This window comes from Ailuropoda melanoleuca, chromosome 17 (assembly GCF_002007445.2).
Source record: "Ailuropoda melanoleuca isolate Jingjing chromosome 17, ASM200744v2, whole genome shotgun sequence".
Lineage (NCBI taxonomy): Eukaryota > Metazoa > Chordata > Mammalia > Carnivora > Ursidae > Ailuropoda > Ailuropoda melanoleuca.
The window spans coordinates 21,232,735-21,246,403 of NC_048234.1; the positions used below are offsets into that span (position 1 = coordinate 21,232,735).

A 13,669-nucleotide genomic window follows, 5' to 3' on the forward strand; every position below is an offset into this window, starting at 1 on the left:
GTGATGTGGGTAAAATCAAACTTTCCCTCTTACCCTCTCCAATGTGTCCAAATTCATTGTTTTCTCTAACATATGCTGGCACTTATCCATTGAAAACCTGGATTTCCACAAAAGTGCTCTCTCATCCATGGGTAATTATCTAAGATAATATTTTCTGGGGGCTCTCAGACCATGGCTGAGAAGAGCTGGAACTAGTTCATGGCTCCCTGTGGGGTCCACAGCTGGAATCAAGATCTGTGTGCCTAGCACCTGACACATGGCGGGTTGGGACTTCTCCTCGGTCTTTTCGTGTACAGTGCTGAATTCCACAGCTCCCACAATGACACTTTTGTCCATGGATGCATACCAAATTATTGTTGGGGGTTCAGGTGGGGAGTAGGAATAAGGGATGTCTTATTCAGCTGTGATGTTGATATCACTCTAAACTTGGTGTTCTTGTTGCTTTACTGTGATAAATTGTACATTGTCATTGATAGTCACCTGGTTTATAGGGATAGTGAGAGATCAGCTAGAGTATTTTAAATAAATTTTTGGTGTAATTTTGCCAACCTAGAATAATGGATGACTAGGACTTCAATGAAACATCTCCAAAGAAGGAAATTCTGCATTTACACACATAGAACCCATTGCTGTCATGGTTTTGTGATACTTGGAATAAAAATCATTTCCTTGTCTAGACAGTCTCTCTGACTCTAGCTAGCGCCATTTCCCTTTTATTTATGTTACCTCAATGTAGTACATCTTAATTCTGTTTTTGTTCCTTTTCTTTTACAATGTAGAACATGCCTTTCAAGAATGTCCTGTGTTTTAGAATTTCCCACTTTCTATAATGCAGATGCTGGTATTGGAATAAACACTGGCCTCACTAATTTGACTCTGAGAAAACTGTGTCTGTATCTCTCTTTCATCTGTACGGTGGAGATCATAATACCTCTTGGCAGCGGGGATTGAATTAAATGACACCATAAATGTGAAAATATCAAATGGAGCAGTGCATAAATATGTGCTTGCTTTTTAACCATGGCTGAGACTGGTAGCAGGAAGTATCTCTCTTCTCCACTCCTGATTGCTCTTTTGTGTTTCTCTCCCCTCCTGCTCTTTCCCCCAGCCTCCTCCTCTTCACTTTGGTTCCTGGGCAGATGCTACTGTGAAGACAGTGCAGCTCCCATCTGCTTTCAGCATATGGGACCAACACTGTTGCTTCCAAAGTCCTTGTATTTGCTGTTAGAGCAGGGGGGGTTATTGTGTGGAAAGTGAGGCAGAAAGTTGCAGATTGGTTTCACCAGTCTGTTAAATCTTCATATAGTGATGATGGAATCAATAGATCAATCTTTCTCTCCATCATCCTTCCATGCATCCATATCCCAATTTCTTCCACTGCAAAATTGTGTTTCCGCACACGTTTATGTAAGAACATAAAAATACAAAAATTTCAAGATCAGGGAAAATATAGAAAGCACAGAAGACTGAGGCCAAGAGGAGATTAAAACACCAATCTGCATATTAGGGGACCCACAACTACTGCTGACCCATGATTTTGGCTGAGCATCCTGGCACCCAAGCAATAGAGGAAACATTATCAATTTATAAGATTCCCAGTGTCCTTAAGGGGCAGAGCAGTGGCAGGTGGGTAGACTGTGTTAAACAAAGCCCCTTTTGGCATTTAGATCCAGAGAAAAACTTTCAGGTTTCATATGTGGAATGTCCTTCATACAAGAGTATCAGGGGTTCTAAACTCAGCACTCATTCTAGAGCTGGTGTACAGTTAAACCTTCAGGTAAGCTACACATGAAAAAAAATTTGCTGGTTATAGCCATGAACACATTGACTGATAACCAATATCCCTGGATTTAACCCTCCTTGGGTCCATATTATGCACCGTTCCATATGAGAAAAGTGCAGATGAATGTCATCCAGGGAGCATTCATTCAACTATTGCTAAGTCCATTGGTTGCTTATCACAGAATTAGATGGTTGTATTAGTTTGTTAGGGGATGATGATAATACAGTGCATGCTGTGGGCATCCTTTCTGAGTGGAATTGCTCTTCAACTGTAGATGTCACACTCCTAAGTCCCCTAGATCATCTCTAACTATAGGGAAATCCTGGGAGAGGTGGATGATGTAATAAAAATTCACCTTCATAGCTGAAATCACACTGAGGGCAGTCAGCAGCACCATATCCCTGTGAAAGTGGGCTGTTTGGGGAATGATCGTGACCCATGACTATATCTTATCAAAGAACTCTACACTTAGAGTTTGAATCTGCTCTCATGAGCATCTGCCCAGAAGAGCCAAATAAAGTCATTGCCAAGAAGGTCAACAACTTCTACCATAAGCTCAAAATGAAACTAACAATTGGTTGAAAAGATAGTATGATAAAGTATGTTTGACTATCATTTTTTATAGCTTTTATGATTTCATGGTGCTTAAAAATAGGAGGGGAGTGGTTGATATTTTAAGTAGCAGACTTGTTGTCCATTTAGTTTTGTAGGAGATCCCGGGGGATATGGGAGCGCATACTCAAATGCCAACAGGGCCCAGGAGGGTCGTGGACATGTAAGAGGTGGGCTGGCTGCAGACAAGAGAATGGTGGGAGCAGCGGTCAACTGGAGATCCTGTGTGCCTTCAAAAGGTGGCAGCAGCTTCTTCCCTTGTGCTGATCATGGCCACAGAGAAATTCAGACCCAGGGATATCCTGCTGTACAATTTTAGCCAGAAACTCACATTTCCTGTGAAATTTTTCTGATTTCTAAGATACATGATAGCCAAATTTAAAAATGCCTGAGGGCTGGATTTAGCCTGTGCTCAGTCATTTTGCACCCAGTGGACCAGCTATAAAAATGTGAAAGAGAAAACAGAGCAGCAGAGATTGAGCTAAGAAGGCACGTGCATATCCATGCTTTCAGCCAATTACAGATTCGTGTCATTGAGAAAACGACAGTAGGTGCATTTTGCTCTCAAAAAAAAAAAAAAAAGCCAGATGAATTTCTTGTAAGGTAGCACGACTTTGTCATATTATTGTTAAATCCATGTTTGAGTAGAAAGAGAGCTAGATTTTCAAAGTTGTATTGCAAAACCAAAAGATGCTCTTTGTCATCTGAACTGGTCTTTTTATGTGACTCGAAGTCTCAAGTCGGCCAGGTAAAAAGTAACTTCTTTCCTTTGTCTTGGAACGGGCAGATGTTCTCAACCAAGTTCAGGGGGTTTCTGTCTCATTCATTTACAGATAATACATAAAGAGAAGCCAGAGAGATTTTTTTTTTTTTGGTCTACCTATTATGTTAAGTTTTCACTTGGCTACGTGAAGTACCCCAAACGTGAGGTTCTCGAAGTGCGGGCTTCTGTTTCAGTTCTTTAAATGTTCTGTTGGGTTATATGAATGCTTCCCCAGAGTTAGTTGTTTGGGGGAATGTAGGGAATACGGCATCAGCAACTATAAAAAATGTTGATTTAAGTTGCTAAACATCATTTAAAAAACTGTAAATCTAATCAAATTGGAAATATACCTTTATGCCCCTTGTCTGGTGTCCACCTGCCTTGCTTTGCTTGCTGGGAGGCACGCACAGGCCATGCGACCCAACTGAATCATGGCTCCTGCTGCCATATAAAAAATCAGCCCCTCTGTGAATATATGCTAAATGCTCCAGAAGGTGCATTCTGGGCTCCATGAACCTTTTGTCCCTCTACACATCCACTGACCTTCACATGACTAGGTGGTTTTGTGGAAATGAAAGAGAGAAAAGTATGGTGCAGTTTTTAAGAAAACACTTGAAATGACTACAACGTGAGAATATATAAAATTGTTAGTAAAACCCAAAGCTAAACCAAACCCAAAGCAAGAAAACTCTTAGTAAACTTGGGTAACTGGCAATGAATCAGGAGAAAAAACAACATTGTTGGAAAGTTAGGGGGAATTTCTGTTCTAGGTAAGGTTACCTAAAAATCAGTTCAAAAAGCGAAGTTACTGTTAGGGAACTGTCTAGTAGCCTTTAAAGCCAAGGAGCAGAGTGTCCCTGGACCATAGTGGGAACTTAGGTATTCCCTGCATGGACTCCCCATCTGCATCTTTTTGTGTCATCATCTCTGTCAGCTGCCTCTTCCTCTTGAATTTGACCCAGCGTGGCCACCTGCCTTGAAACCAGAGCATCTTCTAGCTGCGATGACTCAATAATTTATTATTCAAATCAGGACTCTCTTTTTTTCCCCCCAGTTCATCCTTTTAAAAATTATATTTATTTATTTATTTCATCATGATTAACATACTCTAATCCCCATCACCCTTTCACCCATGCCCCCTCCCACTGCCCTTCTGGTAACCATGAATTACCAGAACTCTTTTGAGTGTGAAAGGGAATGGGATTGGTAATTTCTCTGGGACTAGCGAACAAGGATGTAGCATCGCCCCCTGCCTTTAGAGCCCCAGAGTCCAGCCACTTTTTACTGGTATCTTTGAGTCTCTTGGTTCAGGCTGTGTGACCCTTTGTTCAGCGGCTCATTCTTAACTAAGTGGGTTATGGGATCCGATGCTCATTCTCTGCTGGGTAGGATATGGGATCCAGGAGTACGAACAGAGCATCAGGAGCTAAGAGCAGGGCCAGATCATTTTAGGAAGGGTGGACAGGAAAAGGAAGCTGGTGGCTGTGGCAGGGACAGGGACACAACGTGTTCTAGGACCAGAGGTGTTGGCTTGGTTGCTCTGTAGTGATCTCTCGCAACAGCACCCTGGGCTGGGAGCACAGCCTGTGTTGAGGCTAGCCCAAGCTCAAAGATTTCAGAAGCCAAACAGCTGAATGTCTGTTTTCCATGCCTTACCTCCCTCCAGTTGCCTCCTGAAGCACACAGATTTTCTCACTTCTCCTTGCCCCATTTCCCCAGAGTCTGTAATATTTCTACTTCTCTCTTAGCAGTGGTCAGCTGTGGTTTGGCCTCTCTCCTCTCCTGTCTTCTGCTTACAGATGCCCAATTTTCCTTTGGGTTTAGATAGGGCTGACTTAAGTCTGGTCAACTGGCATGGACCCCTGGCCGGAACAATTGATTCAAAAATCGGTCTTTAATTTAACAAGGTTCAGTGGAACTCAGTCTGAGGCTTTTGTTGGAACATTTTGGAAAGACAGGATTTGCTGAGCTGGTAGCAGTGTGCATGTGGACATGCTGGTGGTCATCTTGTTCTGCAAGGGATCGTCTGTCCTCCTGAGCATGAGGCCAAAACAGAGAAATACGGAGTAAGAAAGAGAGAAAGAGACAGAGACAGAAAGAGAGAGACAGAGAATTAAAAAGTAGAGGAAGAGGGGCGCCTGGGGGGCACAGCGGTTAAGCGTCTGCCTTCGGCTCAGGGCGTGATCCCGGCGTTCTGGGATCGAGCCCCACATCGGGCTCCTCCGCTATGAGCCTGCTTCTCCCTCTCCCACTCCCCCTGCTTGTGTTCCCTCTCTCACTGGCTGTCTCTATCTCTGTCGAATAAATAAATAAAATCTTTAAAAAAAAAAAAAAGTAGAGGAAGAGCTAGAGAGAGAGGATGTGTCTTAAAAATATCATTTGAGCGTCCAGGCACAGCCATTCTTGAAAATAGAGTTTTAATCCTTGATTTTCCAGTTTTGTGAGCCATAATGTTTCTATTTCAGTTAAACCTAGTTGAATTTCCACCACTTGCCAACAAAAGAGTTTTCACTAAATATCCTTGCTTTAGAATCTTTGTCCTGCTTGGGCTCTGTCAGTTATCCCTCCGTCCAGGGCTGACCCCCGTTCCTTCTGCTTCCTGGAGACCACACAGTTCTTAGATCGTGGGCTTTCCCTGTTATGGGTGGAGTGTCAGGGCAAGAGGATTGGGATCCCACGGGGACGAAGGACTTGGCTCAACATACAAACAAATGAACAAACTTCTCTCCACAACCTACCTTCTTCACAAATTTTGAAGCTCCCACTTTACTGATGTTAGGTCAATGTCGATCATCTCAGTAAGTGTTTAATTCGTTTTCAAGATACACGTGAAGATTGCCTCTGAAATTGGACGAAATGTGTGACCCAATTGTTTTTGCATAAGACTCTTAACATTTAGAGATGTGACAAGTACACAAAATACTCCCCAGGAGCCCTCCCCAGTGCTTGTACCAGTGTTTTGGTAGGACAAAATAGTGTTAGGTAAGTGTTATATGGATTATGAATTATAGGTTTGGTTGCAAATTGCAAGGCTTTGAAAGAAGAGCAAAGCCAAATAATACATTCAGTTTCTCAGAGTGCATAAGTCCTTTTGTTTTTAGAGAGGTTGACTTGACAGTTGTTTTCACGGAATGCTGACAAGTTTGTTTTGTTTTGTCCCCCCAAAAGGAGACAGAAACACTATAAGACAGAAATTAGCTTGAAGTTTGGTGAAGTTGTCCATTTTTCTAGTTTTCTCATGTACCTAATAGAAAAATCCAGTGTCTCATAAGAATGCTCTGTTGACCACTCAAACAGTCTACTTTATATCTAAGTCCTTTTGCTACTCGACTAAGAAAACCTTGTATGAGACATAAAAAGGGCCATCCTTACGTTGGATTTTCCTCAGCAGCAGAGTCCCCTGTACTCAGAGAGAAGACCAGCATTGCAGCTCTTGGCAGCATACTCCTGCTGCTCGAACGATGCCCTGAAAACGCAGCTCTGCTTCTCCAGCTCCAACCAGATAGGACGACTCCATGCAGTGTGTCCTAAGCGATTTGAGGCCACTTCCATCCTGAGGGGGAAGTACCCAGACCATGAAGCTAGGGGAAGGACAATTAAATGAGGGCAAGTGGTCAGCATTGCTGTCTTCTCCTGGCTACAGGAAAAGAAATTGCTTTCTTAGGTGCCCAGTAGAATGAGCTTAATTTGGCAAACTTGAGCTGATAAGCTAGAGCAAATTAAAGTAGGCTGGATAGAAATTCATCAAGATAGCCAAAAGCAGTTCTGCAACCATGTTTAGAGTTTGACATATTATTATTATTATTTTTTAAATCCACACCATGATTATCATATTGTCAGTTGTGTGTTTTCTGGTGTAATTTTGGGACATGTGGCCTGGACAGCTGATGCAGTCAGGCAGGTAGTACCCTTTCCTGCAAAGAAAGATGCTAGTATCTTGGTAAATAAACTGTATGGAAAGCACTCCAGACAGTATCACTTGTAAATAGCAGCTATTTAAGAGAAGCGAGCAAACAAAAACAGATCCCTTCAATCTGGTCCTTTTCGAAGTCACAACAGTAAGGAAGTGGTGCGTCTCCATAGTCTATTGATCCACGAGTATAGCTGCATGCTGCTAAAATGGAAAAGAAAGGGCTTATTAAGAAGAAACAAATCAAGCTTGAGAATCAAAGGAAAGAAATCAGAATCATAGCGGTAGCGTGGTTAATACCTGTATAATAGAGAAAATTACATCTTTGTGTTTGTGGTGAAAAATGACAAAACATGGCAGTTGAAGCCAGCGTGGCTACAATGCCTGTTCCCCCAGGATGGCCTCTTCCCAAACAACGTGGACAAGTGTGTCCTTTGAAAGGAGTTCCCATTTTACCCGTAAGTCATGCTGTGTCAGAGGCACTTGGCTTGCATTAGTCCTTGAGGGCACGTCCCCATCCTTCTGTGCTTTGCCCTCGGCTTCAGACTTTGGGGATACACCCAGCGGGGACCTCTTTCTTCCACAGCAGTGGTTCTGACCCCTATCCTCCCATATTTTCTACCCTGAGTGGCCAAAGGAGCCAATATGCAAATGGGAACATCCATTTAGACTCGGTTATGTTCTGAACAGCAGGCCTTTCTTTGGGAGCCAAGGATGGCACCTTTCTTTGGGAGCCAAGGATGGCGCCTTTCAAACAAGTGGTGTCTGCAGATGGAAAGGTTTTTCCATCCATCCATCCAAAAAAAAAAAAAAAAAGTACTTTTTGCCAAAATGTTCTCCAAAGGCAAAATTACCTGCTGGATTTAAAGATTCCTTCACTCCTCTCATCAAAATTCTCTCCCCCTAGTTTGGAGACCCAAGGAAGAGAAGGTGGCCTATTCACACTGCATCTCGTCTTGGATTCGCCACTGCACATTGCCGTAGATGGAGTGTTTGTGTCTCCCCCAAAGCTCGTATTTTGAAACCTAATCCTTTAGGTGGTGGTATTTGAAGGTAGGGCCTTTGGGGTGTGATTATAAAAGAGACCTCTGAGAGGTCCCTTGCCACTTCCGGCAGGTGAGGACATAGCTGGAAGCTAGCAGTCCACAGCTCAGAAAAGGGTTCTCATCAGCACCTGACCTTGCTGGCACCTTGAGCTTGGACTTCTAGCCTCCAGACCTGTGAAGAATGGATTTCTGTTGATATGAATCACCCAGTCTATGGTCCTTTGTTAGAGCAGCCTGAATGGATTAAGACAGTGTCCTCCAGAGTCCTTTCTTCTGGAGACTGAGGGGAGTGAGAAATCAACAATTAAATTTCTTTTCCTTTTGAAAGTGTGTTTCTTAAAAAATCTTTATGGAAACACAGACATTTCCTTTATTTGCACATATTTATTTAACCATTAAAATAAAGGCAAGGGTGGCTTGTAAAGAGAACATTCTCCTGGGAGCCATTGTGACAGAAATCACCATAGGTGGGAGTTCATTGATGCTGATTCGTGGACTTTCCTGGATGCTTCTTATTTCCTAAATCCCATAAATACATCTTAAACTTGTCCAACAACAGACTCTGATGGAGTTGTGACTATAGTGTCTGTAATGGAATAATACTAGGTTTTTTTAATAGCAAAATGGTAGAGCTAATATATCCAGTTAGTGTTTATTTTGGAGGGCTGTTTATGTATTTCAAGGATATTGGTGTAACCTAAAACTTTGTTGGAACTTCTCTTTTACATTTTCCTTTGGAGACAGTTGGAGAGGGACGCAAGACTATCCATGTTACTTGATAGTCATAATCTCGTTCGTTAACTAAAAATGATACTTTTCAACTTGTTGCACATCCTATTTACTAAATTAGGCACCCATGATATTTCACTGTATAGAAGCCCAGACGTCTCCCAAAGTATGGAGACTTGCAACTGTTGAGAATATTCAAAAGACTATTTGTACAAATAAATTTACTGTATGCCTTGAAAGCCCAAACAGCTTAGATGCCCAGGACTCAAAGAACTCACAGATGGGTGACACAGACCACTGCTGGTGATCTCTGAGAGCTCAGAGGGAATTGGAGAGGTGCCAAGAGACTAGAGCTGAGTCAATATTATCTAATATCTTCTGGGCTGTTTTAGTATGCCTGAGAAATTTTCTTTCCATTGTCTGAGCAAATTTCAATTACACAGTACGTTGTTAGCAGCTATAGTCACCACGTTACACATTAGATGATCGGACCTCTGGCCCCTACAGCTGAACGTTTATATCCCTTCACCAACCTCTCCCTCTTCTTTTCTGCTCCCCACTCTAGGCAGCCACTTTTCTACTCTCTCTTTTTATGAGTTTGACTTTGTTAAAGAAGACTCCACATGTACGTGATGACATAGTCTATTTGTCTTCCTCTGTTTTATTGAGTTTAATGCCATCAAGTTCTATCCATGTTGTCCCAAATGGCAGAATTTCCTTCTGTCTCATGGCTGAATAATATTTCATTGGGGGATGTAGATAGATATGATATAATATATATAACAAAATATATATCACCTCTTTATCATTTCATCTGTTGACAGACACCAGGCTATTTCCATGTCTTAGCTATTGTGAATAATGTTGCAATGAACATGGCAGTGCAAACATCTTTTTGAGATAATGATTTCATTTCCTTTGGATATGTACCCAGAAGTGAGACTGCTGGATCAGATGGTAGTTCTACTGTAATTTTTTGAGGAACATCCATACTCTTTTTCCACAGGAGCTGCACCTATTTACATCCCTACCAACAGTGCACAAGTGTTCCTTTTTCTACCTCTGCTCACCAGCACTTGCTATTTTTTGCCTTTTTGATTCTAGCCATTCTCACAGATGTAAGATGATACCTCATTGTGGTTTTGATTTGCATTTCCCCGATGATTAGTGATATGAAGCATCTTTTCATGTATCTGTTTGCCATCTATGTTTTTGGGAAAACGTCTACTCAGTCTCTTTGCCTATTTTTTAAATCAGGTTGATTATTGTTGTTTTTTTTTCTGCTATTGAGTTGTGTGAATTCTTTATATATTTTGGATATTAGCCCCTTATAAGATGCATTTTCTCCCATTCAGTAGTTGTCTTTTTGTTTTGTTGATGGTTTCCTTTGCTGTGCAGAAGCTTTCTAGTTTGATGTATTCCCAATTATGTATTTTTCCTGTTGTTGCCTTTGCCTTTGGTGTGAAATTCAAATAATCATTGTCAATACCAATATTGAGGTATTTATTCCTGTTTCTTTTTTTTAAGATTTTATTTATTTGAGAGAGAGAGCACACGAGCAGGGGGGAGGGGCAGAGGCACAGGGAGAAGCAGGCTCCCCGCTGAGCAGGGAGCCCAATCCAGGACTCCATCCCAGGGCCCTGGGATCACGACCTGAGCCAAAGGCAGCCGCTTAACAGACTGAACCACCTAGGCACCCCTCCCTGTTTTCTTCTAGAAGCCCTCGCCTGTGTATTTCTTTTCCTCAAATAATAGAAAACATTTCCTTGTATTCCATCTCTTTAGTTATTTTACTTTTTCTCTCTATGCCTGGAGAATACTAAATGTGAAAAAAACCCTGTTGTGACAATAGAACAAGATTATATATATATATATATTCATTATGTGTATATTTTATATTCACATGTATTTTTTTTTTCCTTATCATCAACAATCACCTTCCCCAGAGCACATACTGAGAATAAGTCTGTTAGCTTTGTGAGCACAGGACCGGAGAATTCCCTGAGCCCAGTCTCTGTGTGTCCCATTATGCTGTGTCTCGTGACACTGGTGAATGCAAATATGGCTGACAAGCATAAGGAAGGCTGTCACATCTCAGAGTGGTGCCTGTTTCCACCTTTCCATTCCTTGTCATGTGTGTGTCCAGGGATGAACTTGACCTTTGAATCTTCTAATAGTTTCTCAGAATTGTGTAGCAGTGCAGTGGTCAGTTCTGTGGTTCACTCAGTGTAGAAACGGGTCTGCCTTTTATCCTTGCAGATCTCAGCTCATTTTCAAATACACTGAAAAGATGCCGGAATGAGAAAACGGAATCCTCGGTGTTCAGCCAGCGGACAGAAGAGGCATCTGCCGTGCAGTACTTCCAGGTCAGGAAAGATCCCCCAGGCAGGATGGAGTTGTTTCCAGGTGACACACACCTGCGAACACACCTGTGGACACACCTGGGCAGGCTGGTGGGCCGAGAGGAGGCAATGGGCCTGGCGCTGCAGCTTTCCACTGTGCGGTCCCCTGAGCAGCAGCAGCGGCAGCCCTTGGGTTGGACCCTCACTCCGTGACTTCTCAGGTTATCAGGACTTGGGCAAGTTGCTGTATCTCACTGAGCCTCAGTTTTGTCATCTGGGGAATGAAATTCATCTGATTTTGTAGTGATTTAATTTGATTAGAGGATATACATGAAATCATTTAACTTGGTGCCTGTAACAGCAAACTCTACCAAAGGGGGGCAGTCACAGTAATATTTGTGACTCGGTGTTCATGGATTTGTATGTACCACGTCACCCAGCTGGCTTGCCTGATCAGGATTACCATCAGCACCACCTTCTGCCCCACTCCTGCCCTCACTCAGCATTTCTGTCCAAGTCCTGTTTTTCTCTCCTGGCTCAGGAGGCTCATTAGGGGTGTCCCTTTTGGCCCTGGCCTCTTTCTCTCTCACCTCTGTTACTCTTGATCTGTGTATTCTTGTAGCCTCTGCTTTGGGAAGGGACCCTGGCACCTATCTGGCCAGTATCTGTTGGCCTGAATCTATTGCATGGAGCAGCCTTCAGAAGTCTGGGGTCAACTTACAGTTCTGAACCTTATAAATAGGGTGAATGTGGACAGGTCACTGCATCTTTCAGAGCCTCGGCTGGCCTATGCGTTATGCTCAGCCTACCTTGACCAAGGTGGGTGTAAGAACCAGTTGCTCATGAAGGTGATGCCTTGTGGGTTGTTGACTCTCCCTGTCCTTCTCTTTTCCTTACAGTTCTATGGCTGCATTTCCCAGCAGCAGAACATGATGCAGGATTTTGTGAGGACAGCCACTTACCACAGAGCCATCCTCCAGAACCACACTGACTTTAGAGACAAGGTAATGCTGGCAGCATGTTATTAATCTCAAACCATTTTACGAAGCCTTGTCAAAAACTAGAAACCAGACTAAGCTTTAGTAGAATTACCAGACGACCCAGCAATTCCACTCCTGATTATATACGCCAAAGAACTGAAAGCAGGTATTCAAACAACTGTTTGTACATGAATGTTTATAGCAGCACTATTCACAATAGCCAGAAAGTGGAGAGAACCCAAAATGCCCATCGACTGATGAATGGAAAAACAAAATGTGGTCTGTCCATGCAATGGAATATTGTGGGTGTCATTCATATTTAATCCATAAAAAAATGCAGTGCTGGTACATGCTTCAACATGGATGAACCTCAAAAATGTGCCAAGTAAAAGAAGTTACAAAAGCTCATGCGTGTGATTCCACTTACCTGAAACATCCAGAATGGGCAAGTCTGTAGAAAGAAAACAGATTCGTGGTGGCCAGGGGCAGAGAGAGGGGGAAGTGGGGAGTGGTGCTTCATGGGTGCAGGGTTTCCTTTTGGGGTGATAGAAATGTCTTGAAACTTGATACGGATAACAGTTGTGTAACCTGGTGAATGTGCCAGACGACACTGGATTTTACAATGTAAAGTGAGTAGTGGTTAATTTCACGTTACGTGAATTTTGCCTCAATGGAGAAATTAAGCTTTGAGTGCCAGGAACGCAAGAGCCTGAATGCACTAGGTCTTGGAGCACTGAATGGGTTAGGACCTCTGTTGCTACATAATGAATAGCTCTTACTGAGTCTCCTCGCTTCAGTATTTTTCATAGACTCCGCAAGTGCCTGCGCTGATTTCCTTCACAAAATGGATCTGAATGACGAATGACTGCTAACAGATTATCCAAGTGTTGCCCATTATTCTCCCACCTGTTAAATAGCCAGTGTTCAAAATACCATGTGGCTTCTCTCAGAGATGTGAGGACTGGTCAGTAGAATTGGCAGTCCTGGGATTTAGTTTTATGTTTTCTCCCTAACTAGCTGTGTGATCTTAGGCAAAACACTAAACCTCTCTGAGTCTCACAGTCTTTTCTACTGCCATAGCAATTGTAGACCATGGCCTTTGATATTTGTAGCACTAATTCCCTTGGAAAGGTATATTGTAATATTGAAATAATGACGCTAATGACTCATGGCTCAGCTTTTCTTTCATCAAGAGATAGTCTAATTTTTTTTACCTTTATCTCTGTGTTGTTCTTCTGATATGCTTTCACCAAAACACTATGACAGAGGTTGATATTGTATGGATTTCAGAGCCGAGGGCTTAAGGGGCCTTGTGGCTCCGGGACTCACCCTCTTGGAACCCTGAGATTACCATACCATGAAGAAGTCCAGTCTAGCCTACTAGAGTTGAAAGGTCACATAAAAGAGCACTGAGACACACCAGTCAAAGGTCAGCACCAGCTGCCACTCCTATGCATGGGGCCGTCTTGGACAGCCAGTCCAGCCACCCCTCCAGCTGAATGCA

The 13,669-nt window shown here is 42.7% G+C and overlaps 1 protein-coding gene across 1 annotated transcript in view; it reads left to right on the forward strand.

Annotated features, from left to right (window-relative positions):
* Nucleotides 1-7,465: 7,465 nt before the first annotated feature.
* LOC100471017 (histone-arginine methyltransferase CARM1) overlaps nt 7,466-13,669 on the forward strand; it is a 109,192-nt gene continuing 102,988 nt past the window's right edge. The window contains exons 1-3 of the mRNA XM_034647333.1: nt 7,466-7,526; nt 11,103-11,209; nt 12,085-12,189. Of these exons, the coding sequence (XP_034503224.1) occupies nt 7,466-7,526; nt 11,103-11,209; nt 12,085-12,189 (273 nt within the window). The remainder of the gene's footprint in view (nt 7,527-11,102; nt 11,210-12,084; nt 12,190-13,669) is intronic.